The following is a 27,611-nucleotide window of genomic DNA, read 5'->3' as shown; positions in this document are numbered from 1 at the left end:
CAGAGGCCAGCGCGCCTCTGAGTCGAGTTCTAGCCCCGCCTCCAACCTGGTTGGCCCCCGCCTCCCGGCAAGGCGGCTGCGCGGTTGGGTCAGAGAGGCCCTCTCAGACCCGCCTTTCATCTTGTCCGCCCCGCCCCCAGGCTGCCCTCAGAGCCGCCTGATTTTAGTTCGGGCCTCGTTGCGTTGGCCCAGGCGAAGCGCCAGGAGCAGAGCCGTGCGAAGGTGGCGAGGCGCGGGTACTGCTAGTCCCGGCCATGTCTGGCTCTCACGCTCCAGAGGGAGACTGTTGCTTACGGCAGTGCCGCGCGCAGGTAGGGGCGGGGCCGTCGGTGCCCTCTATTCCCAGGAGGCGAGGCGGCGGCGGAAGCGAGGCGCCGGGCGGGTGGGGCTTTGCGCCGGACCGGACGCGACCACCGTGTGCCGCCGCCTGCTCCCCGCGTGTGGACTTGAGGCCCCGGCCTACGCGGCGAGCTGTGCTTTCAGCCCTGGGATTTTTCGGCCGCGAGGGCTGGGCACCAAACGTTGAAAAGGGAAAAATAACTGAGGGGGAGCATTGGGCGTCTTTAATGTGCGTCTCAAAACCATTTAACATAAAGACAGACCTTCGGGGAAACTCGAAGCTCTGGAGTGGAATGGGAGCTAAGACTGTGCTCTGCAGCTGTTTTCCTGCGCCCTTCGTTTGCTGCTCAGCAGGCAGTGGGAAAACGTCCGCAGAGCCATCTCTTCGGACTGTTGCCAGCACTTTTACTCTGCGCAGTTGCTCTTTGACTACCTCGGTTTAGATTGATTATGGAATGATCTTAAAAAGGATTTTTCCTTAAGCAGAAGAGGAAAATCCACCCTTAGGCTGCGCATACCTTTTCATTCTGGAACACCCACGTGCTCAGGGTGATGATTAAGGGCTAGGCCTTGGGTATGGAGGAAATCTAGAGGAATAAACAAGACGTGAGAAGCCTTGCTTAATTAAGAGGCAGGGAGGGAAAGCGCCCCCCCACCCCACCCCGAAACTCGCTTCTTTATTTCTCCTGTTATTATCTCTTGGGGCTGAAGGTCCCAATTAAAAAGTAGTAACGTGGGTCACAGCCTAGCAGGTTTTATTGGTAAATTCTTGGCAACCACTATTCTTGTGTGAATAAGTAACTAACACAGATTAGCAAAATCTCTTATTTGTTTTCTTCTTCCCACGTACTACAGTTTGTTTATTCTTCATTTCACTGCCATTTAAAAAGTCGTCCACTGTCTGCTTCTACAAGGGTTAGGTCAGTACCTGCTGGAGTTACCTGACTTTCAACACACCCTGAAAGGAGTAGAGAAATGAGATCAGGAATGAGATACTCTAGGAAAACCTGGCAGAGCAGGCTGTCAGACAGTTGTTTTCAAGAGAGCATTTTATAAGTATTAATTTCTTGCATTTTTATCTTATCTAGAAAAGCACTAAAATAATTGAGACATCTGTTCCTCGTGACTAGCGTCAATCTTCTGGTGATTAACATCAACCCTTGGCCAAAATGTGGGCTTGATTCCGTGTAACTCCCCTTCACTAAAATAATCTTTCAACTGACCTCCCTTCTCACCACTTTGGATCAGTTCCTCAGAACTGAGAGGCTGTCTCCCTGCCTATAGTCCTCATTTTACCCCCAATTAAACTTAACTTTATGCTAAGCTGGGAAGGATTGAGGGCAGGAGGAGAAGGGGACGACAGAGGATGAGATGGTTGGTGGATGGCATCACCGACTCAATGGACATGGGTTTGGGTAGACTCCGGCAGTTGGTGATGGATAGGGAGGTCTGGCGTGCTATGGTTCATGGGGTCGCAAACAGGACTGAGTGGCTGAACTGAACTGAAACTTAACTTGGAGGTTGTACCTTTTTTTTTTTTTTTTTCAGCCAACATAGCTTTTTAAAAACTATCCCCTGGAGTATAAATTCCATTAATGCAGAGACTCTGTTTTGTTCAGGGCTGAATTCCCAGAAGTGCTACCTGTGTGGTACTTAAGGAACACTTAAAACTGGTATCACTATCCACTTAGCAACTTGGCCAACTGAAAACTTAGACTTCCTTGAAGCCTTTTTTTTTTTAGGTTTTCTTACCCAAAGCCTATCCTTTTTAACTTCTTTATCTTCCAAATCCATCTCCACCATCACACATTAAAATTTCTTTTTGAAACTATTTTGCACAGCCTTCTGGTCTGGTCTGGTCTTTTGCTTCCTTGGTCATCCTTCAGCCTTTCTTCTGTACTACCCCTATAGAAATGTTTCAAAAACAAGATGTGATCCAATCATCTTCTACTTAAAATGACTCAGCAGCTATCAGCCATCTGTAACATAAAGTCCAAACCCCAGTGCATGGCATGAAAGATCCTTACAGTCTTTATCCCTACCTGCCTCCATCCCACAGAACCTAATTCTGGTTGCAGGTGCTTAAGAGTTCTCTCTGACTGAAATGCTCTTTCTCCTCTTCACATACCTGCGTACTCCGCCACATCCTTTATTAAAACTTAGCTCAGCATCCCTTCCTCTCTGGTCTTTCCCAACTCCTGCTTCCTCCCAGAAGTAGCTTCTACTCTGATAATGCCCTGGACCATCTTGTTTTATATGTTGTTTTGTGATTTTACAACTTTTACTAGAGTTTGAGCCCTCAAGGGTAAGGATTTCATCTTACTCATATTTATTTCTTTGGGGCCTTCAGTAAAGTTTTGTTAAGTAAATGAATGAGAGGGCTATTCAATAGGTACACAAAAAAGGTACAAAGGGCAATTGCCATGACACAGAGTTTGAGGAAGGATCACTTCTGCCTGAGAAGATGAGAGAAGGAATCATAGGGGAAGTGGGTATGAAGGCTGATAATTTGACAGCTAGAGTTGGGATAATTGGAGATCCAGCATGAGCAATAACAGTGGAAAGAGAAAACGATGTATTCTTGGCTGTCAAGATAATGTGTCTTAAGTCATCTATTGCTGCATAGCAATTATCCCAAAACTTAGGCGTAACACACAATCATTGTCTCACACAGTTTCTGACAATTAGGAATACAAGAGAATTTAGCTCAGTGTTCTGGCTTAAAGTTTCTCATGAGATGGCAGTCAAGTTGTCAACTAGAGCTACAGGCGTTCAAACCTTGGCTGCAGCCGGGATGTGCTTCCAGGCTCACAAAGTTACTGGCAGGCCTCTGTTCCCCCCATTTTATTGGACCAAGCATCAGTTCTTCCCTGTATGGTCTTCTGCATAGGTAGTACCCTATAACATGGCAGCTGCTGATCCAAAGGAGAGCACAGAAGACAGAAGCTGTAGTCTTCAGTAACCTGATATCAGAAGTGACAGACTATCACTTCTCAGTCGGTCTTCACACAGACCAGCCCCATACAATTTGGGATGGAACTCTACACCAGGAAGTGGAAACCAGGGAACTGGGATCATCGTTAAGGACCACCCTGGAGGTTGATTACTATGTAGGTGGACTAGAACTGAGAGATTTATGTAAAAAAAAAAATGAAAACATTTGAAAGTTAAATTGGAGCAAGAAAGCAGAAGGACTTAAATAACAGACCTAAGACATGGTATCTGATCATTAAATGATTTGAGGAAGGGAGTTTAAGTGATCAAAGTAGTGTATTATATTAGTACTAAAAATAGAGTGAAGGGTAACCTGGAGGGAAATGGAGAAGTTGTAGGCAAAGAGGCCGAATAAGAAAAAATAACCTTCATCCTGGCCAAATATGAGTCCGTGAGAGCTTTACACTCTAGTATTTTAAAGTAAGAAAAGCTAGGATGATGGGAAAGTGAATTCCACAAAATTAACTGCATTCAATTTAAAGGACTAGCTTTTATTCTGACATTATCCTTCCTACTCTTTTTATGTTAAACATGCACTTTCTTTTTTGAAGAATGTGATAATGATTAAATATAACTAACGTTGTAACTTAGCAATCTTAGGTCAGTCCCTGAAATTTAAAGAACAACAGCAACGAAAGCTATTGGTTTTGAAATTCAGAAGTCTAGGAATCACTCATCCAGATTATTAATATAAGGAACTCAATACCCAGAGAGAGTCACTGACTTACATAGGGCACTCAGCTAGTGGATATCAGAGTTAAAGCCGGGCTCCTTGTGTTACCATGTTCAAGCTCACTCTGTTCGCTGCACAATAGGCCATTGAATTGAGAGACAAGGTGTTGAGGCAAAGAAGAGACTTTAATTCGGGAGCCAGCAGCCTGAGAAGATAGCATGCTAGTATCTCAAAATAACCATCTTATTGGGGTCTGGATGCCAGGTTCTTTTATAGTTTAGAGAGAAACAAGGAGAAACTAAAGTCCTAAAGTCAAAAGGCAGAATGGAGAGGGAGATGCAGTGGGGAAGTAAAGTGAACGGGTCTTCAGTCTTGGAAAAATCTCCAGGGGAATGTCCAGCCTTCAGAAGGAGTGTGTTAATCTCTTCAATGAGACGCTTCAACAGTAAGCGAACTGATAACCTCCGGATGTTCAAGCTGGATTTAGAAAAGGCAGAGGAACGCGAGATCAAATTGCCAACATCTGTTGGATGGTGAAAAAGGCAAGAGAGTTCCAGAAAAGCATCTACTTCTTTATTGAATATGTCAAAGCATTTGACTGTGTGGATCACAACAAACTGCAGAAAATTCTTCAAGAGATGGGAATACCAGACAGCCTTACCTGCCTCCTGAGAAATCTGTATGCAAGTCAAGAAGCAACAGTTAGAACCAGACATGAAACAGTGGACTGGCTTCAAATTGGGAAAGGAGTAGGTCAAGGCTATATATTGTCACCTTGCTTATTTAACTTATATTTAGAGTACATCATGCAAAATGCCAGGCTGGATGAAGCACAAGCTGGAATCAAGATTGCCAGGAGAAATATCAATAACCTCAGATATGCATATGATACCACCCTTATGGCAGAAAGTGAAGAGGAACTAAAGAACCTCTTGATGAAAGTGAAAGAGAGTGAAAAAGTTGGCTTAAAACTCAGTATTCAGAAAACTAAGATCATGGCATCCAGTCCCATCACTTCATGGGAAATAGATAGGGAAACAGTGGAAACAGTGTCAGACTTTATTTTTGGGGCTCCAAAATCACTGCAGATGGTGACTGCAGCCATGAAATTAAAAGACGCTTGCTCCTTGGAAGAAAAGTTATGGCCAACCTAGACAGCATATTAAAAAGCAGAGACATTACTTTGCTGACAAAGATCCATCTGGTCAGCACTATGGTTTTTCCAGTGGTCATGTATGGATGTAAGAGTTGGACCATAAAGAAGGCTGACCACTGAAGAATTGATACTTTTGAACTGTGGTGTTGGAGAAGACTCTTGAGAGTCCCTTGGACTGCAAGGAGATCCAACCAGTCCATCCTGAAGGAAATCAGTCCTGAATATTCATTGGAAGGACTGATGCTGAAGCTGAAACTCCAATACTTTGGCCACGATGTGAAGAACTGACTCATTTGAAAAGACCCTGATGCTGGGAAAGATTGAAGGCGGGAGGAGAAGGGGATGATAGAGGATGAGATGGTTGGATGGCATCACCAGCTCAATGGACGTGAGTTTGAGTAAGCTCTAGGAGTTGGTGATGGACAGGGAGGCCTGGCATGCTGCAGTCCCTGGGGTCGCAAAGAGTAGGACACAACTGAGCGACTGAACTGAACTGATACATATTCAACTTATTGCTGTAGTGGATATTGTCCAGTTTCTCTTTATTATTTATTTGTAAATCCAGGATTCCTGTTTATTTTCAGGTGTATGTGTTTTGAATTCTCTTTGGTACACACAGTTGTACCATCTTTTTGATTCCCTCATTAGTTGATGGGCTAAAATGCGTTTGACAGGTGTTCGTTTTATGATTGTAGGAGAGTCCCTCCCAGGAAAACCTCTGAGAAATACATGCCTCTGTTATGCTTAAATTGAAAGAAAAGGTGGAGGAGAGTAGAGCCACGGCTGGCTGTGAGCAGGTACCTCAATGACATTCGAGGCTGAATCCTTAAAGTAACCGTCATGGTCCGAGCTCGGGTTGGAAAAGAATTTCCAGACATGAGACAAAATGAGAGCTAAATAAAGTTTATTAGAGTGGGAGACACTCTTAGAACAGCGGGCCAGCTCAAGGGAGAACCGATGTTGAACAAGGTCCTTAGTCCACTTTTATACCCAGGGTACAAGGAGTGGGATAGGGGACTTGTGGGTCATTTGCTGGTTGGATGAGGCACTTATACTGGATGGGGTGAAAAGTAAGGCAAATACCTTCTTCCTATGGGGTTGGGGGGGACAGGTTGTACTGCTCAGGAGGACCTGAAATCCATTAACAGGGGAGGGAAGGATGATAAGGATCTGGCTTTTCTGTTCCTGCATTCCAAGACCCTCCATGGTTTTATCTGCTCTTTAGTTCTTGGGTCACAACAATAACTAGATTAAAAAATTGGGGATATGAAATATTGATTCAAAAACTGTTTAGGCCTTAGTTTTTAATATATATAAAACAACCCTGATGGATGGGGTGGGGAGGGAGGTGAGAGGGGAGTTTAGGACTGGGGGACACATGTATACCCATGGCTGATTCATACAATATGGCAAAAACCACCACAATATTGTAAAATAATTAGCCTCCAATTAAATAAATTAATTTAAAACATATATATATACACTAAATACTGTTAAATGTTGCCCCGTAACTGTATGGAACCTCTACTATAAGAAGTTGATTGCAATCTATCTTTAGATATAGCTTTTAAAACCCTTATTCTAAGTGAAAAATCAGACTTAATAACAAACAAGATACTATTGACATTCAGGGGAAAGCTAAATACTAACTAAATCTTTTCTTTCTTATCAATTCTTATTAAAATATGTATTCTGATTTTTCTTTTCTCACCATTCTGCGGAACTTAAATGACTGCATTTTTTAGTAAATATACCTCTCTTGGTTCCTGCTGCTAAGTGATTATTTTTTTGAAATTGTAATTTTGTGGATTTGAATGAAACCTTACTAACAACAGCTGCTGTATCATTGTTAAACTCCTGTAGCAGGAAGCTGGCTAATGGTTCTAATACCTCAGTACTGGAAAGACAAAAGGGAAACGGGGTAGGGGGTGAGGGTGCGGGGAGCGGGGCTTAAGAACAGTCTATTTCCTATAATGTTTGCAACTTGCTGTGCAAATTGATGGTTTTAAGGATTGAAAACTGCAGGAGTCTTCTCATTGGCTGCATTTTAATATGTAATTAAAATATCATTTATATTCCTAAAAAAGGAAATAGCAAATTATACAAGGCATCAGTAATTTTGGCTAGATTTAAAAAGGAAAAAATAAGAAAAACCAACATAGCTTTATTATTCATTTTAATTCAGAAATTTTTCATTGATTAAAGTGGAAAGGAAATGAACATCGTGACATACATTGTGCTGCCTGCTTTATGTCTATTATCAGTTCAGTTCAGTTCAGCCACTCAGTCGTGTCCAACACTTTGCGACCCCATGGACTGCTGCATGCCAGGCCTCCCTGTCCATCACCCACTCCCGGAGTTCACTCAAACTCATGTCCATAGAGTCGGTGATGACATCCAGCCACCTCATCCTCTGTTGTCCCCTTCTCCTCCTGCCCCCAATCCCTCCCAGCATCAGGGTCTTTTCCAATAAGTCAACTCTTCGCATGAGGTGGCCAAAGTATTAGTGTTTCGGCTTCAACATCAGTCCTTCCAAAGAACACCCAGGACTGATCTCCTTTAGGATGGACTGGTTGGATCTCCTTGCAGTCCAAGGGACTCTCAAGAGTCTTCTCCAACACCACAGTTCAAAAGCATCAATTTTCAGCGCTCAGCTTTCTTCACAGTCCAACTCTCACATCCATACATGACTACTGAAAAAATCATAGCTTTGATAGCTTATGGTGAATGATGTCGGATTCGTGATCTCTGAAGTCGGATTCGTGATCTCTGAAGAAGATTTAGCTATGGGACTAGGGACCAGGCTTGATCACTCAATAGCTTTTGTGTAGCAGAGTTTTATTAAAGTAAGAAAAGGGTCTGAGAAAGCTTCTGACATAGACATCAGAAGGGGGACGGAGAGTGCCCCCCTCGCTAGTGTTAGTGAGAGAATTATATACTTTGATGAGTTGTTACAATATATCCAAAGAATGTCTCAAGGTTGTAAAGATCTTACTAGACCCACTTCCATAATTTGCATTTTAAGATAGCAGGATTAGCCAGAAGGTTTTCAGGAAGGAGAAACTGTCCTCAAGCAGGATACACTGTGGTTATATAATCCCTAGTACAGAGTTTAAACTGAGTTGTGTAATCATCAGTTCCGGGCTTAAAGAAAAAAAAATTTTTTTTATGTGACTAAGACTAAGGAATGTAGAGAGGGGAAAAAAAACCACAAAGTTTGTCCTTTCCTCCTCCTTGAGAATTCCAGACCCCTCTCTCTTCGGGGACCCCTGGATCTTATCAATCTGCCTAGGAATTGACTCTCTCAGTTTTGACCAGACGGACCTTTGTTGGCAAAGTAATGTCTCTGCTTTTTAATATGCTGTCTAGGTTGGTCATAACTTTTCTTCCAAGGACCAAGTGTCTGCTAATTTCATGGCTGCAGTCACCATCTGCAGTGATTTTGGAGCCCAAGAAAATAAAATCTCTCACTGTTGCCATTGTTTCCCCATCTGTTTGCCATGAAGTGATGGGACTGGATGCCATGATCTTCGTTTTTGAATGTTGAGTTTTAAGCCAACTTTTTCACTCTTCTCTTTCACCTTCGTCAAGAGGCTTTTAGTTCCTCTTCACTTTCTGCCATAAGGGTGGTGTCATCTGCATATCTGAGGTTATTGATATTTCTCCTGGCAATCTTGAATCCAGCTTGTGCTTCACCCAGCCCAACATTTTGCATGATATAGTCTGCATATAAGTTAAATAAGCAGGATGACAGTATACAGCCTTGATGTACTCCTTTCCCTTTTTGGAACCAGTCTGTTCTTCCATGTCCAGTTCTAGCTGTTGCTTCTTGACCTGCATACAGATTTCTCAAGAGGCAGGTCAAGTGGTCGGATATTCCCATCTCTTTAAGAATTTTCCATAGTTTGTTGTGATCTACTCAGGACTTCCCTGGTGGCTCAGAGGTTAAAGCGTCTGCCTGGAATGCGGGAGACCTGGGTTTGATCCCTGGGTTGGGAAGATCCCCTGGAGAAGGAGATGGCAACCCACTCCAGTACTCTTGCCTGGAGAATCCCATGGAGGGAGGAGCCTGGTAGGCTACAGTCCATGGTGTCGCAAAGAGTCGGACACGAATGAGCGACTTCACTCACTCACTCGGTCAAAGGCTTTGGCGTAGTCAATAAAGCAGAAGTAGATGTTTTTCTGGAACTCTCTTTCTTTTTCTATGATCCAATGGATGTTGGCAATTTGATCTTGTGTTCCTCTGGCTTTTCTGAATCCAGCTTGAACATGTGGAAGTTCACAGGTCACATACTGTTGAAGCCTGGTTTGGAGAATTTTGAGCATTACTGTGCTAGCTTGTGAGATGAGTGCAATTGTGTGGTAGTCTGAACATTCTTTGGCATTGTCTTTTTTTGGGATTGGATATATCCATTATATGTCATTTTAATCCTCAGCATGTTCTTATTTAATGGATGAGTAAACTGAGGCCTGGGCTTCCCTGGTGGCTCAGTGGTAAAGAATCCATTTGCCAATGCAGGAGACACCAGTTCGATCTCTGGGTAGGGAAGATCCCCTGGAGAAGGAAATGGCAACCTACTCCAGTATTCTCGCCTGGAGAATCCCATGGACAGAGGAGCCTGGGGGGCTATAGTGCATGGGGTCACCAAAGAGCCAGACATGACTGAGCAACTAAACAACAACAAAACTGAGGCCCCAGGTCATGTAAGCAATTAACCCCAAAGCCTCTGCTGAGTCAGAACTTTAAAAAATTTCAGCTTTCCCATATCCTTAATTTTATATTCTTAAGTCTGCTCCATCAAATTATCACTAGCAATACTTATCTAAAATAAAATAATATGTATAATATTAACAATGAATATGGGAAAATACCATAATTCCCAATACCCATATAAGTAGCTAAAAATGTAGTCTGTTCAATAATAACCCCTCTTTGGACTCAAAGATGTTTTTTCTCCTTTACCCAGCGCTGAGATTTCTACAGGCAGATTTGCTAACTGTGCTTTGCTGCACGGTGCATCTATTTCTTGTTCACTTTAATCTGGAGAGTATAGTCCCTTGGGGTCCCCTGTGTGTGTAGGGATTTTCTATTGGATGCCCCGTTTGGAGCATACCTTAGGTTTTATCTTGTGCTTCTAATGACTTGCACAGCTATCAAAACTGAAGCACTAGGTCACCAGTTTTTTTCAGATGCCTTCAAGGAAGTTATAGGAGCTCACTTCCCTCCCAGGTAGACTCACTTTTTTCTGTAATGGCCCCCGTGAAACCTTATTTTCCAGCCAGCTAAGCAATATATTTTGAAATGTTTTTTAAAATAATTCAGCTGTTTTAGTTGTTTTCAAGGTAAGAGTTGTAAATCATTACTGCCAAAATGGAATTCATAGTATTTCTTTATTATTGTTTTTGTTTGCATTCATTTTAGCTTTAGCAAAAGGGGGGAAATGCTTTATTTTCTTTTTCTAAACAAATAATCACCAGACATATGTAAAAGTGGGGCTTTTATTTCAGCTAGATTTATTGTACCGATAATTTCACCATCTATATGAATGTGGAATCATCATGTTGTACATCTGAAACATAATGTTATATGTCAATTATATCTCATATATTACTTATATAACATCTTAAACAGTAAGATGTTATCCCAACATATATCTTCATAGAATGGAGCCTGCTGCTGCTGCTGCTAAGTCGCTTCAGTCTTGTCCGACTCTGTGCGACCCCATAGATGGCAGCCCACCAGGCTCCCCCTTCCCTGGGATTCTCCAGGCAAGAACACTGGAGTGGGTTGCCATTTTCTTCTCCAATGCATGAAAGTGAAAAGTGAAAGGGAAGTCGCTCAGTCAGGTCCGACCCTCAGCGACCCCATGTACTCCAGCCTTCCCGGCTCCTCCATCCATGGGATTTTCCAGGCAAGAGTACTGGAGTGGGGTGCCATTGCCTTCTCTGAGAATGGGGCCTAGAAAATATTAATTATGATTCCTTCTGAGTGCTTTTTATGTCATTTTCTTGACTTATATTCCATAATGAGTATACACTGATTTTGTAATGATAGAAAACAGTATAATTACTATGGAAAAAGGACTTTTTTTTAGAAAAAAAAATTGAACCAACACAGAGAAGATGAAAAAATAACTATCATAGTATATATCATGTACATCATGCCTTAATGAGGTGTTTTAAAAAAGTTGTTTTGTTTAAAGAAATCTTCTGGGTAGACTGAAGTGTGTCTCTTTCAGCACTAGATTCTATTTTATTTCAACCATTTCATTAAGACACTTTGCAATATAATCTGGCATTTCCCCACCTCATTGTTATAACTTGTTCCATAGTATTGGACTGTGTGGCCCTTAACTGAATGATTCTAGGTTGCCAAACAATATGGCAGATCTACTTTCCAAACATTAAAAACAAAGTATATTTTGTAATAATTTTCTCTCTCACAGTATCCTCTCTATGGTAGATTTTCTTAAACTTCCTTAAATTGGTTTTTTACTAGAGATATCTAGTATATATTGTCAGAGAAGGCAATGGCACCCCACTCCAGTACTCTTGCCTGGAAAATCCCATGGACGGAGGAACCTGGTGGGCTGCAGTCCATGGGGTCACTAAGAGTTGGACACGACTGAGCGACTTCACTTTCACTTTTCACTTTCATGCATTGGAGAAGGAAATGGCAACCCACTCCAGTGTTCTTGCCTGGAGAATCCCAGGGACAGGGGAGCCTGGTGGGCTGCCGTCTATGGGGTCATGCAGAGTCGGACACGACTGAAGTGACTTAGCAGTAGCAGCAGCAGTATATACTACAATAAGTATATATTATATAGTATGTATTATAGTAAGTATATAAATATATTATATATATTTTAGTAAGATATCAAGTAACTTACTATAATAGTTACTTGATAAAATAATGTCTATTTAGAAATCATTATCTTCTTTTTAAGGACAAGGAACATCCAAGATACCTGATCCCAGAGCTGTGCAAGCAGTTCTACCATTTGGGCTGGGTCACTGGGACTGGAGGAGGAATTAGCTTGAAGCATGGGTAAGTTTCTGGCTGATTCTCCATATAAGTAGACCACCAAGAGCCTAACATGTATTATGTCAAAGAACAGCTGATGATCAGTTTCTATTTACTCAAGGTAGTTAGTTTCTAAATAGAGAAATAGGTATTTGCATAACCCAATGGAGTAAGTGTGCTCTAGATGTTGCATATATAATAAATACCTGTGGACTTAAGAACCACAATTTGTAATCCAAATAATTTGGTCCCAGTCTTTGGAGTACCAAAGTTAACTAACATGCTGCTGGATATGTTCGTGTCTGAAACTATAAAGGATCCCCTCTGGGTAGACAGGATTTGTTTCAAAGGTTCAGATTCATATTTCAGAGTCACTTAGATACAGATTGTTTACCATCCAAAAATCCTAAAAATTACATTTTGAGTAAAAAAGGCAATATGCGTTTCTAACTACATGTATCGTTATTAATGAACTTAATACCTGCGGGTCCATGTTGCTCACAGGACAAAACAAGAGGTATTTGACTTGAAGTAGAAGGAATAAATAGTATTTAATTGTTCATTATATTTATTCAGTGTCATTCCTTTAAGAGGATGAAAAAATAAGTAACCTACTTATAATGAAAATAAAGGTTGTAGAATCTCATTCCCTTAAGTGTTTCTGGAACAGGATTAATATTTTTCTGACTGAAATGTTTTAGGAATATTAATTGTCTGGAGGCTGAATATTAAATTGAGTAACTTGATTTATTTCTTTATCCTAATTCACTTTCTTTAACAAAATTGGACTACTGCAATATTTATGTGATATTGAATATATAGAGTAACACCTCCAAGGAGGCTGCATTGTTTAGAAAAGAATAGAATGTAAAATGTAATCAGTAAACTTTTTTTTTTTTGGCCTTGCAACATGCAGTTATCTTAGTTCCCCAACTAGGAATTGAACTCTTGCGCCTTGCATTGGAAGCATGGCTTCTTAATCACTGAACCACCAGGGGAGTTTCTATAATCAGAACATTTTGGTAAAGGGACTTTGTGGCATACCACAAAATGATGCCATTGAAACTTCATCTGCTTCAAATTACCAAGAAACTCATGAGATATAATTAAACTGTGGGAAACGGCAGGAGAGGCCTTATTCAACAGCTGTCAGAGTTCATATGTAGGGAGGCTCTTGGTCTGCAAAGGTCCTGTTCCTCATAGTACGTGGTACCTCCATTACGTGGGTCCTCTTATCATCAACCCAGTGCTAATGTGTCAATCAGTATTTCACAGGTTTTCAGAGCATTTTGCCAAAACTTTCAAGTTGACCTGTTCACAACAAAGTCCTATAACAGTTGTTGTTATTATAGTTGTTTCATTTTTTCATTTAGGAGTTGAGTCCTAGTAATTTTGTTTTTGAGCTGTATTATTTATAATAAATCATGTTCTAAACCTTGCCTTTAGTAACCTGCTTTTTAATTGCATTGTCAGAAATACTAGTTTGTACATGTACGAATAAGGGCTTCCCAGGTGGCACAGTGGTGAAGAATCCACTTGCCAATGCATGAGACTCAGGTTCAATCCCTGGGTCAAGAAGATCCCCTGGAGTAGGAAATGGCAACCCACTCCAGTATTTCTTCCCTGAAGATTCCATAGACAGAAGAGCCTGGCAGATTGCAGTCCACAAATTCCATGGACAGAGGAGCCTGGCAGCCTACAGTCCATGGGGCCACAAAGAGTTGGACACAACTGAGCACACGCACACACACACACAGGCAGTGCAGTGGTAAAAAAAATCCGCCTGCCAATTCAGGAGACACAGTAGATATGGGTTAGATCCCTGGGTCAGGAAGATCCCCACTAATAGGAAATGGCAACCCACTCCAGTATTCTTTCCTGGAAAATTTCATGGACAGAGGAGCTTGGTGGGCTACAGTCCATGGGGTCACAAAGAGTCGGACACAACACACACACACACACACACACACACACACGTACATATGTAAGAAACAGAGCTTTCTACCAAACTGAATTAAAATAACTTTTTCCAATTGGCTCTTTAAAAAAAAAATAGCAAAATTAAAAACAGAATGTAAGCAAGGAGCCATTGCAGATCTCAAGAAGAAATTTTTTTTTTAAATAAAGATATAAAAGACTGTAATTAAAATGTAGAACCATTCACTAAAATTGTGTGTGGTTATGCTAAAGCCCTGAGGGGCGCATTTTAAAATTAATTGACTTTGTAGCATTACAGTCAGTTTGTAGGGAAGTTGCCTTGTATTTGTAAAATACCTGTTATTAGATTCTTAATTGGTGAGGAGCGCCGCCTGGAGGTCACAGGTGAAAACAGCCACGATTGTATGTCACTGCATTTGGGATCTTACTAAATTTGTGCTTCATAGAGTAAAATGGGTAATTTGTAGTAAAATGTTGAATTTTCTCCCTAATATTTAAATGACTTTATAGACCCATATCAATAATTTCATCAATGATATTAATATTCTCATGTTACTGAAAGTTTTTTCTGATGCTTCAGAGCAGATATATTTGGAATGAAGCACAAACCCAATAGATTATGTTTCCATAGTAAGTGTGGCAGTAAGCCCTTTGGAGAAAATGAAATTATTTACGTTTCCAAGGTTTGGCTGCTATCAGTCCAGTGTATTTGCTCCTGATGTGTGGTGCCAAACAAGAAAAGACAGCTTAGGACACAGATGAGTGTTAAATCGAAGGAAGAAATGGAGGACCAAGAAAATAACAATAGTCAAGGCTATTCCAGGATACTTAGCAGCCATTGTGTTTAGGTTGGGCTCCTACCTTTCACATTTAACATTTCCTGTTTTCACAGCATAATGTTTTTATGTGTCAGAAACACTAATCCTGTTGTATGCTACTAGAATTAAAATTAATAAACCCATATTGTAGACAAGATAATTGAAGCATAGTAAGATTTAAAGGATTTTTTTAAGTAAGAGTAGAAGCAGTACATGTACATGTATTATGAACTCCTGCGGTTTCTCCCCCTGCTCACCAGAGTGAAAGAGCAGGGAGTGTGGAGAAAACAAATTCCCAAATGTAATACCTTGAAACTCAGCATGCTTTCTTTTGTGGCTTACAGTCCCAAGAAATGCTTTACTTTTAGTCTTTAGCATTTGTCCTTCCCAAAATAAAAGCTCTATCATCTCCGTATTTTTATCTGGATATCTCCTTCCTTGTAGGTGTAAATATATTTTTTTTCTAAAATCTATTTAGCTAATCATTTAATCAAAATTAACCAAAATCTAAACTGATTTCTATTTTACTAAAGTAGTAATAAAACCCGATTTAGCATACCAGGGAATTCCCTGGCGGTCCAGTGGTTAGGACTCCATGCTTTCACTACTGAGGGCTTATTTACAGCAGACTGTTGGGAACTTTGTCTGGGTCTTTTCCCGGGGCTGCATAAATATCTTCCCGCGTGAGAAGACCTACAAGTCCACCTCCCAGCAGAGGTGATTGGACTATGTACCACACATGATTCCAGAATCTCTTTCATGTTCTTCATGTTACATGAGGACAGAAGATTTGGATCTCTGGTATTTATAAGGGGTCCTTTTTGACAGTATGATCCCTATGCATTGCCACTGGTTCCAGAGGAATGCCACTCTATGATTTTCTTAGGCAACAAAGTTCTAAAGCAGTAACTACTTTGTGAAAATGAATGCTTGAACAAAACTTCCTGTACTTTGTATTTCACTGTCTTTATCAGGCATCATGGGCTTCCCTGGTGACTCAGATAGTGAAGAGTTAGCCTGCAATGCTGAAGACCTGGGTTTGATCCCTGGGTTGAGAAGATTCCCCTGGAGAAGGGAATGGCTACCCACTCCAGTATTCTTGTCTGGAGAATTACATGGACAGAGGAGCCTGGTGGACTACAGCTTCGTGGGATCACAAAGAGTCGGACACAACTGATCAACTAACACTTTCACTTTCATACCCGGCATTTATTTTCTAGACCTTAATTTATGAGTAGACCTTAAAGGAACTTCCTTACATTTTGTCAGTTCTAAGTCTATAGGTTTATTTGTAACCCCAACTTCGGCAGCTTGATGCAGTATAGCCAGTCATCCTCATTTTCTGTGGGAAACAGTTGATTTTTTTTTTTAACTCTTTATATTGGAGTATAGACAATTGGCAATGTTGTAATAGTTTTAGGTGGACAGCAGATAGACTCATCCATACATGTACATGTATCCATTCTCCTTCAAACTCCCCTCCCATCCAGGCTGCCACATAGTATTGAGCAGAGTTCCACGTGGTATACAGTAGGTTCTTGTTGGTTATCCATTTCAAATACAGTAGTGTGTACATGACCAAACTCCCTAAATATCCTTTCCCCTATCCACCATAAGTTCGTTCTCTAAGTCTGTGAGTCTCTTTTGTGTGTTCATGCTCAGTTGCTTCAGTCCTGTCCGATCCTTTGCAACCCTGTGGGCTGTAGCCCGCCAGGCTCCTCTATCCATGGGATTCTGTAGGTAAGAATACTGGAGTGGATTGCCATGCCCTCCTCCAGGGGATCTTCCCTACCCAGGGGTTGAACCCATGTCTCATATATCGGCAGGCGGGGTCTTTACCACTAGCATCACCTAGGAAGCCCTGGGAGTCTCCTTCAGAAACAGTTAATATTGATTTAGTGTCCCTAGTCCATGCCTCAGTGGCAGAAGCTGGAGCATGCAGGTGCTGATATTTCCTTCATTTGCATTATGTGGCAGCTCTTTAACACCCTCTGGCAGCAACTGAAAGTGATACATGAGCCAGAGGATCTTTGTTGAGGGTGGAGAGAATTTAGAGAAGATTTTGAAATTAATTTCCAAATCAAATTTGAAAGCACCTTGTGGTAATGCTGTAGCATCCTCCCTTAGCACAAGTGCTGTATAACAGAGATCTCCAGATGTAACCATGCCTTTTACATTTTTAACTTTCTGCAATTGTTTTAGCTTTGTTACCATGTAGTTTCACAAGATAGAAGTGGTTTTTCAACTAGGAAGTATACTGTTCACCCAAAAAAGTAGCCCAGGGTTAAAGCTGCAATTTAACCAGCCATCCAGCAGAGGTCTCTGAACTTCATGTTTTGTAATAAGAGCATTTCAAACAACAAAATGAAACCCCATTCATTTTGACTTTGGGTAGCATATTTTCCTGATTAGATTTTAGAATTACTGTGTTCCATGTCTAGCAAGTCAGCTCTGCTTATTGATGCTTAAAGATGCTAAAGACTTGTGCTTTCAGATTTGTATTTATCCTAACTAGATGAAAGCCTGGTTGCCATTAATTTTGCACCATAAAAAGAATTAAAGAACTTTATGTGAAAATGTAGAAGACAGAAGCAACTATCAGCATGTTACTGTGTCACCAGCGTTATAAAGACATTAAAGCAGCTTGCTGTTCTTTCTGTACAGCCTATTCTATTAATTGAATAAAGCTGCTATTTGTATGATTTGATTTATAAACATGAGTAATGATAGGACTGCAAGGATACACTTTTCTTTTTTGCAAAAGCAGGACAATGGAGTTAAATAAATACCAATTTCTATATTTTGTATCACCAGCAATGAAATCTACATTGCTCCTTCAGGAGTGCAAAAGGAACGGATTCAGGTATGATAAAGGGATCCTTGTCTCATCTTCTCTACCTGATTATTGTTTTGTGAAATGGAATTAATATTAAAAGAAATGTTAGTTTTGAAGGGAAATTATATTGTGATAATTTAAATAACTAATCAGCAAACATTTGTTATGCTATGCTAAGTCACTTCAGTCGTGTCCGACTCTGTGTGACGCCATAGACGGCAGCCACCAGGCTCCCCCGTCCCCAGGATTCTCCAGGCAAGAACACTGGAGTGGGTTGCCATTTCCTTCTCCAATGCATGAAAGTGAAAAGTGAAAGCGAAGTCGCTCAGTTGTGTCCGACTCTTAGTGACCCCATGGACTGCAGCCTACCAGGCTCCTCCATCCATGGGATTTTCCAGGCAAGAGTACTGGAGTGGGATGCCATTGCCTTCTCTGAAACATTTGTTAAGTAACTACTAAATTTTTTTAAGGTGGTAATGGTCCTGCATGTCACCAGGAGTTCTAAATCTTCTTTCAGCCTCTACAGGGCAAAAGTGAATAGTACAGTCTTAAATCATAATAAAAGATTATTGTAACTGCAGCATTGTAACACCATATTTATCTGCTACTGCTGCTGCTAAATCACTTCAGTGGTGTCTGACTCTGTGCAACCCCATGGACTGCAGCCTACCAGGCTTCTCCGTCCATGGGATTCTCCAGGCAAGAACACTGGAGTGGGTTGCCATTTCCTTCTCCAGTGCATGAAAGTGGAAAGTGAAAGTGAAGTCGCTCAGTCGTGTCTGACTCTTAGCGACCCCATGGACTGCAGCCTACCAGGCTCCTCCATCCATGGGATTTTCCGGGCAACAGTACTGGAGTGGGGTGCCATTGCCTTCTCCCCATCTTTATCAGGCTAATAGGTTAATCAGATTGGACCAAATGGACCAAATCAACTCATATTTAATAATGGCAAAGCTCTTCCAAAGTTATAAAACTTTGTTTCAAAATTTTGAGAGGACCCCTTCTGTATTAATGCTAGAATAATACCCAGAATAGAGTTAAAACAAGTACATAATACTTAATTCTCTCTAAGGCATAATGCTTCATTAATAAAGAATTTATATGGTAGTTTATAATAAACCCTGGCAAATGAAAGTTACAAGTCAGAAATATGCATGTATTACAAGGAAAAACCTGTGGATCTACATAATTCCTTAGAACTTAAAAAATAATGTGCCTCATCGAGATTAGCATTTCTGAGTACCAGGTAAGATTCTCAAGGAATAAGAAAATTTTATTCTCTATTTTTCTTCTTATATTATGAAATATTGAAAAAAAGTTATGATACCCATCCTAAAATAGTGATTATATAGTCTCTCTGAAATATAGTTGTGAAATTACATGGCAAAACTGAGAAATTAAATCAACGAAATGACAACCTCATACTTGCATATTAAATTTTCCATAACAATTTTTTTCTTCAAATTCTAAAGGTGGATTTTTTTTAACTTTTTTGAGATTATTTTGGTTAGTAGAAAACATATTTTTATTTCTCAAAATGGCTACATATTTTTGAGTGAGACTATAATTATATAAATATTTAAATCTGAAATTTTGAAAGAGATAAGAATACCAGACCATCTGACCTGCCTCTTGAGAAACCTGTATGCAGGTCAGGAAGCAACAGTTAGAACTGGACATGGACCAACAGACTGGTTCCAAATAGGAAAAGGAGCACGTCAAGGCTGTATATTGTCACCCTGCTTATTTAACTTAGATGCAGAGTACATCATGAGAAACGCTGGGCTGGAAGAAGCACAAGCTGGAATCAAGATTGCCGGGAGAAATAGCAATAACCTCAGATATGCAGATGACACCACCCTTATGGCAGAAAATGAAGAGGAACTAAAAAGCCTCTTGATGAAAGTGAAAGAGGAGAGTGAAAAAGTTGGCTTAAAACTCAGCATTCAGAAAACGAAGATCATGGCATCTGGTCCCATCACTTCATGGGAAATAGATGGGGAAACAGTGGAAACAGTGTCAGACTTTATTATTTTGGGCTCCAAAATCACTGCAGATGGTGGTTACAGCTATGAAATTAAAAGACGCTTACTCCTTGGAAGGAAGGTTATGACCAACCTAGATAGCATATTCAAAAGCAGAGACATTACTTTGCCGACAAAGGTCTGTCTAGTCAAGGCTATGATTTTTCCAGTGGTCATATATGGATGTGAGAGTTGGACTGTGAAGAAAGCTGAGCGTCGAAGAATTGATGCTTTTGAACTGTGGTGTTGGAGAAGACTCGAGAGTCCCTTGGACTGCAAGGAGATCCAACCAGTCCATCCTAAAGGAGATCAGTCCTGGGTGTTCATTGGAAGGACTGATGCTAAAGCTGAAACTCCCAATACTTTGGCCACCTCATGTGAAGAGTTGACTCATTGGAAAAGACCCTGATGCTGGGAGGGATTGGGGGCAAGAGAAGAAGGGGACAACAGAGGATGAGATGGCTGGATGGCATCACCGACTCGATGGACATGAGTTTGAGTGAACTCCGGGAGTTGGTGATGGACAGGGAGGCCCGGCGTGCTGCAATTCATGGGGTTGCAAAGAGTTAGACATGACTGAGCGACTGAACTGAGCTAAACAAATATATTCATGCTATATATATACACTATAGACAAACAAGAAAGAAGACATTTCTCATTGATATTTTATGAACCTTTTCTTTTCTTTTTCCTTCTCTAAATAGCCTGAAGACATGTTTGTTTGTGACATCAATGAAAAGGACATAAGTGGACCTCCGCCATCTAAGAATCTTAAAAAAAGCCAGTGTACTCCTCTTTTTATGAATGCTTACACAATGAGAGGTTGGTAGAAAATGTACTCAACATAATGAATATTTGCAGAGTAGGCTCCCCTAAATGGGCTCTCCTGTTTGGCACAGTGATAAAGAATCCTCCTGCTTATGCAGGAGATACAAGTTCAATCTGTGGGTCGGGAAGATCCCCTGGAGAGGGAAATGGCAACCCACTCCAGTATTCTTCCCTGGAAAATCCCATGGACTATAGTCTGGGCAGGCTATACTCCATGGGACTGTAAAGGAGTCAGACATGACTTAGCAACTAAACAATAAAAACTCCCCCCTAAATAATGGCAATTATTGTTGTAATTCAAATTTCTTAAATACCTGCTGTGTGCAATTCTAAACATATTAACTGATTCAGTCCTCACATCAGCCTCTGGAAGGTCCATTAATAACTTCATTTTATACATGAGAGGACAGAGGCTGTGGCAAGATTTTCCCAAAATAAACAGCTAGTGAGTATTGGGGCCAGAATTCCAATCTAGATGAGTATGACTCCACTAGATTGTCAAATTAACCAACTATTATATATACAATCCAATTCCTACTCTTAGTTTAGAGTTATACCTCTGCAAACTTGTAGTAGAAATTAATCAAACTACAAAGGAGGGAAAATCATGGTCTTTCTTCACTTAAGTGGGAGTGGTCCTCTCTTTTTTGAAAAATTTACTGTATGACAAAAGTATGACTAATTTTATTAGTAATTCCCAGAAATTGTGGTAGAAAACTAACTTAGAAAGGTTGAACCTAAAGGACAATGTAAAAATAAGAAAGTATAACTGAAGTACTGACTTAGCCATTGCAATGAAGTCATAAAGACCATGCTTTAGTATAGCCCCTGAATGAAATCAGTATACAGGGAATAATCGTGCTATGTTCTGTTCCCAGACATTACCAGCTACTATTGACAGGATGAAACTTCAGCAGCAGATTCTGCCAGCCTGAAGAATCTTTCCTAGCAAAAACGCTAAATAAACTTCCAGTTGCAAAAATAGCCATTACCGAGTTTTATAGTGTACAAATTCTTTTTTAGGTAAACCCATTGCATCTATATCTTAAAATCCCAATCATCCCTCATGTCACCAAGATGTGGCCTACACTATAAAGCCTATCTTGATCAAGGGTCAGGCTGACCTGGGTTCAAATCCCAAGTTTTCAACTACTGTCTAAAGTTGGACAGTGTAGTTAAATAACCGTAGATAAGTTATTTAACAATCTCTGAGCCTTGACCATTAAATGGGAGAGATGGTTGTTGTGATAATACAAAGAGAAAACATCTTTAAAGGAGATGTAGGAATCCCTGATTGAGTGGTCATAGTATTATGATAATGATCTCCATTATTATAATAGCTGTACTTCAGACCATCTAAAAAATGTTTTTGAACGTGTATAAAGTATTGCACGCATTGTCCGCTTGCTGGATAAAGTTTAATGTTTCTTCTTTTCGCTTTCTGACTCTTCTCTTTCCTACCTCCCTTCCTCCTCTCCTACCCACTGCCAACTTATTATTCCATGCCAAAAAAAACAAGTCCATAACCATATATAAATATGTGTGTGTGTATATATATATATATATATATATATATATAAACTCTTTGAAAAGGGTAATTTGCTTTTCACTGAGCATGTGACTATATTCTTCCCTACCACCCCCACCCCAGAAGCAGGTGCTGTGATCCATACCCATTCTAAAGCTGCTGTCATGGCCACCCTTGTCTTCCCAGGAAAGGAGTTTAAAATTACACATCAAGAGATGATCAAAGGAATAAAGAAATGTACCTCAGGAGGGTATTACAGGTATTTGCACCGCTGCCCCCCCCCCGCCACTTTTTTTTGTGCTTAAATAATTTGAACAGTATTTCTCCTTCTTGTGATAAACGGGATCCTGATATTTTTATGTATTTAATGCGATGTTATATATCTGTGTTAGTTAATACTCCATTTAATATTATACTTCCAGATCTATTCTCAGTGACACAAATTGTATGCCTCCCTTCCTTCTCCCCATTCCCAACCCAGCCTTGGTAAATTATTGCCAACATGAGTAACGAAATGTTTGTTGGAGTAAAAAGAAAAGGACTGGGCTGAGATTTCTGTAGAGCTGGAAGGACTGTGTTCCTCTGTTGAAACAACCCAAGAATAAGCACTCCTCACCTTCACTTTGTCTTCAGGAAGTTTAAGCTCTGACTAAAGTTTATGCTTCGTTTGGATTTCATGTAGTATTTCTGTAAAATTTTCATTAAAAAAATTTATAATTATTTTAATTTAGATCTCTATATGCTTATAATTTTCAGTGTGGAAAGGGGCATAGATAATATAGAACAGAGGTCCTTTAGACAAAAATCAGCTAAATCTACCAGCCCACAAAAATGTGGCCATTATTCATCAATCTAGAATATAGTGACACGAAGAAACGTGTTCCTGGGACTCGGGGACAGGCTCAGCATTTCATCTAAATGTTTGGGCATTCTTGTTCCTGAACATTCACCCTTCTTAATTTCCTAAAGGGGCTGAATCCACTTTGGCTTGTTGAGAGGAAAAGGGTGTCAGTTTCACTAAAGTGTTCTTAAGGCAGTATGTTACTGTTACTGCACGTAATAGTGCGTGTTTAAACTAGTGTGCTGAGAAGTTCAGTTGACTTGATTTTAGTTAATATTTATTGTGTGCCTAAAGCATTCCTCAGCAGTGGGAAACACCTACTTACAGAAGTTAAATATTTAAATTTTGAAAGCGTACATACTAAAGCATAGCCACATACTACCTTTTCCTCGTCTGGGTCTTGAAGGAGAGGCATTTGTGTGTTACCAATTTCACTGGCATTTGATTGCTTCAGTGAAGAAATAAAAATAGGTCAGAACATGTGAAACGGTGGGTATAGGAGCAGAGCCCAGCAGAGAGTCTTTGGAATTTGTGGAAAAAAGAATGACGCGAATGCGAAGATACCATTTGTTATGCATCACAGTGTATATACTTTTTATATATTATGTTGAATGTTTTGGAACTTAAAGAGGACAAAGTTTTTTGAGATGTTTTTGCAATTCTGTTTGAGCCTGGCTGGGAAATCAATAACAGGGTCATTATCACAGCTCCTGGGCAGTGGTACTTAATCAGGTTTTGGGTAGAATCCTAAGTATCCAGTCAAAAGAAGGGGCAAAAAAAGCTGGATGAAGTAGGAAAAAGGATGGAGTTTTTACATTTTCCACTCTACTTTTTAAAAATTTTAAGTGCATCTTAAAAATAATGATAACTTTCAAATGCTTAATTCTTCTTGGGGAGGTAACCATGTTAAACTAACTGTCCTCCCTTTTGAAGGTGAATGCCTATGGAAGGGTGAAAAGAACGCTGTTTAGTTGGAGGACTACCCCTGGCTCTGCTTCTGTAAAAGGAGTAGATCGGACTGGATTAGCTTTCAGGTCTTCTTTACTGTGGAATTATTTTGCACCTGGAGCTATTTCTGACTGTTTGGTGTATGGTAGAGGAAAATATAAGTTTGTGGTTTTCATGGCCAATACTAGGAAAGACTTGGGATTAGCAATTTTTCCCTCCATGTTTAAGGATATTTTATAATTACCTCTGTTTTACTTAAGTGAAATAATGGGCAACCTCATTCTGTTAATGATAATGATTGGCCAAGTTCTTTATCACATGACTGCTATTTATTCTGTACCTTCCCTAAAGTAGTAATTTCTGATAGTTTATTGATAGAACTTATTTTAGTTAAATGTAGCCATTACAGAGGGGGTGAAAAAGCAGATGATACATTAACAAGGCAAGAGAAGTTCATGTTACAAGGAAAATATGTGAGTTTTGATTGGTTGTATATGACCTCAGAAATAGTTTTAACTTTACCAGTGACAGATTATTTGCTTGAGTATTATTACAGAAACAAACAATGAAAAATCCATATTTTGATTTCATCACATGTACTTGCTAAAAATAAGGTAAAAACAAGTTCTAACATCATAGATTTGAGAACGTTCTAAAAATGTTATCATACCCTTAATGGTTCACTCAAAAGGTTTTTGCTGTCCCAGGACCATAAACCACACATGTATTTATTTGCCTATCCAAGACACTTTCAGGTCCTGCAGAGATAGAATAAAATGATTTCGTACTGTTGGGAAATTCCTGCTTTAAGTAGTTCAATTGTTAATCCTTCCTGTGTTCAAAACACTATGATTCTCTATGCTTCATGGAAATACTGGTATGATCTTGATAATTTCTGTGTTAGCTTTTGGTGTCCTATACAAATTTCTGCCACTTCTACTTAGGATTAGAACAATGCCTGCCAGATTCCCAAGGCGTCTTTTGATATAGTTGTTCATGCAGGATACACAGACTGACATGCAACATCTTGTTCATAATTTGGAGTGGCTTCTCGGATATAAAGAGAATGTCTAGCTTATTATTTGAAAAAGTGATCAGTTTTATATATGAATTCTTTTGTTTTAAAAAGGAGCATGTTTTGTCTTACAGGTACGATGATATGTTAGTAGTGCCTATTATTGAGAACACACCTGAGGAGAAAGACCTCAAAGAGCGCATGGCTCGGGCAATGAATGATTACCCAGACTCCTGTGCAGTGCTAGTCAGACGCCATGGAGTCTACGTCTGGGGAGAGACGTGGGAGAAGGCTAAAACCATGTAAGTGTAAACCAAGGAACATCAAGGCCAGTCACCACACTTTAAAAGAAGGATGATTTTTTTTGGTGTGTCACTGGTCAAATTGGTTTAATCTGAATTTAAACCAAATTCATAGTTTATTATTTCTAGATATTTTATTTGTATTATATATTCTTTTGTTAAGAAATAATTTTCAGGTCAGCTGTTGTTTGGCAAGTTACTGTGCTCTTTGATATAAAGAAGGAGCAACAGCTCTTGTTCTCTCAGTTGAGGGCTAGGATGATTTGCTACATTTATTTACAAAAATGGCACATAATAAAAAATTTAAATTTAGGTAAGTAGTATACTTTAAACTCTTTTATTTCCTGAGAAGTATATAGTATGTGGCATGATATGGTATGATTCCTTTTTTAAATAATATTAGAGACAAAATAAGAAACCCTTTGCATAGAATTGAGGGGGGGGGAAATTACTAGGAACAGGGTTCACTTGATGCAGAGGAAAAATGTAATTGTTAGAAGTGGAGAACTCTGACTAAACACTTCTAATGCTTTTTGCTTTTTATTTTTTTAAACAGGTGTGAGTGTTACGACTATTTGTTTGATGTTGCTGTATCAATGAAGCAAGTAGGGCTGGACCCAGCACAGCTTCCCGCTGGAGAAAATGGAATTGTATAAGTCAGTGGAAGTTTACTATATAGAGAGAGAAAGCTTATCTTAATTATTACATAAATGACATGACCTTTTTTAAATGAATTGAAAATGTCTATGAAACTATTGATTTGTCACTAAACAAGGCAGATCTTCTGACACTGGGTGATATTTGCTTACATTCTTATAATTTTAAATGACAGTACAATGGAATAAAAATTTTATAATGAACGTGTTTTGGGTTTTTTGGCTGCGCTGTCCTGCATGTGGGGTTCACCAATCAGGGATCGAATCCATGCCCCCTAGAGTGGAAGCGAGAAATCTGAACCACACGAGAAGTCCCATGAATGTGTTTTATGTTTATTTCTAAACCCCTTAATGGCAAAATATTTCCCTTTGAATTAATCTTTTTTTGTATATACTCCCAGAGAATTCCTATTACTCTTCAAAGTTGTTGATGATAATAGAACCCATTGGAAAATTTCCACTAAGTTACAGAATGAGCATTTTCTTATTTTAATATTGGTAACATAAATTTACATGAAAAGTTAAGACCAGATGTGCCACTCAATGCTAATGTCAAATCAGTTTTATAGATTTCCTCTTTATGCTGTACAGATTTCCCCATATTGTGACGTAGAGCAGTCATGTTATAGTGGGATCAGCTGTAAAGTTCAAATCAAGTGATATTCACTCAAACTCTCCTGATGAAATAAACAGTGACCAACCCAGAGATGTAATCAGAAAATGCTTTTTTTAATGTAGCCCAAAGCAGCAGCATCTTGATCATAAGGTTTTATTTGGTTAATACTATTGTTTAATTGGGAGAGAAAATAATGCACCATCTCCAAAATCATCATCTCATCCACTAGCCCCCTCAGTTGATCATCTTCAAGCCATTCAAATTCATTTACCCCAGTTCTTTCTCTCCAGCAAGTTCTTTAGCCTCATCTAGACTTCCAGCCCCTTGATCCTACCATTTATCATTGTCCATGACTCCGTTCATATCCTTGCTTCCTTCCTTATGAAGCATAGATGATGGCATTTGCACCACACTATTGGAAACATCCTAACCCGTGTATCTTGTCCCCTCTGTCAAAACCCTCCGTCTTTGAGAGCCACTTTCTTGGCACCTGTACCCAAGCAGCAAGGCCTGATGGGAAGAAGTGCACAAGTATGTTGACCTCACTTCAGATTTTTGACCACACCTCTCAGGTGGGTACTTGTTGCTGCCAAACAAACCTTTAATTCCCTGGTGGTAGCTGAGTCATATTCAACTCTTTTGAGACCCCATAGACGGTAGCCCGTCAGACTCCTCTTTCCGTGGGATTTCCCAGGCAAGACTGCTGGAGCCGGTTGCCATTTGCTACTCGAGGGATCGAACCCTCGTCTCCTTTGTCGCATTGCAGGCGGATACTTTTACTGCTAAACCACCTGGGATGCCCTGTAATTCCCTAGTAAGTTCACTTTCTCTCTCTGGTGACTATTTCTCACAGTGTTACTTATCTGACATCAAATACCCAACCTTCCCACATTACCTCTCAGATGATAACCTCCTCAGACTTTTAGAGATAAATAGATTCAAAGAACTAACTAATCTCCCCATTTCACATTTCTGCCAGCCTTCCTGCCTCCAACCTTCTTTGTCACTTTCCTTCTACTGAATTCTAAAGTCAGTTCTTCCACTTATGCCTTGGATCCCAGCACCTGCTTACCTC

At 40.0% G+C, this 27,611-nt stretch overlaps 1 protein-coding gene across 3 annotated transcripts; it reads left to right on the top strand.

The window, feature by feature from the left end:
- Positions 1-122: 122 nt before the first annotated feature.
- Positions 123-26,124, top strand: APIP (APAF1 interacting protein). 3 transcript variants are annotated; one of them, XM_055549307.1, is made up of 7 exons: positions 123-311; positions 12,110-12,210; positions 17,757-17,805; positions 20,507-20,624; positions 22,345-22,417; positions 25,097-25,264; positions 25,821-26,124. In XM_055549307.1, the coding sequence occupies exons 1-7, from the start codon at positions 255-257 to the stop codon at positions 25,918-25,920; spliced, it is 666 nt and encodes a 221-aa protein (XP_055405282.1). In that variant the 5' UTR covers positions 123-254; the 3' UTR covers positions 25,921-26,124. The 3 variants fall into 3 exon arrangements, with proteins under 3 accessions (XP_055405282.1, XP_055405281.1, XP_055405280.1); XM_055549306.1 differs by having other exon boundaries at positions 124-311; positions 22,285-22,417; XM_055549305.1 differs by having other exon boundaries at positions 128-311; positions 22,282-22,417.
- The last annotated feature ends 1,487 nt before the right edge of the window (positions 26,125-27,611 follow it).

This window comes from Bubalus kerabau, chromosome 15 (genome assembly GCF_029407905.1).
Source record: "Bubalus kerabau isolate K-KA32 ecotype Philippines breed swamp buffalo chromosome 15, PCC_UOA_SB_1v2, whole genome shotgun sequence".
NCBI lineage: Eukaryota > Metazoa > Chordata > Mammalia > Artiodactyla > Bovidae > Bubalus > Bubalus kerabau.
Note: the sequence above shows the minus strand (reverse complement) of the source record. Positions and strands in the feature narration are given on the sequence as shown.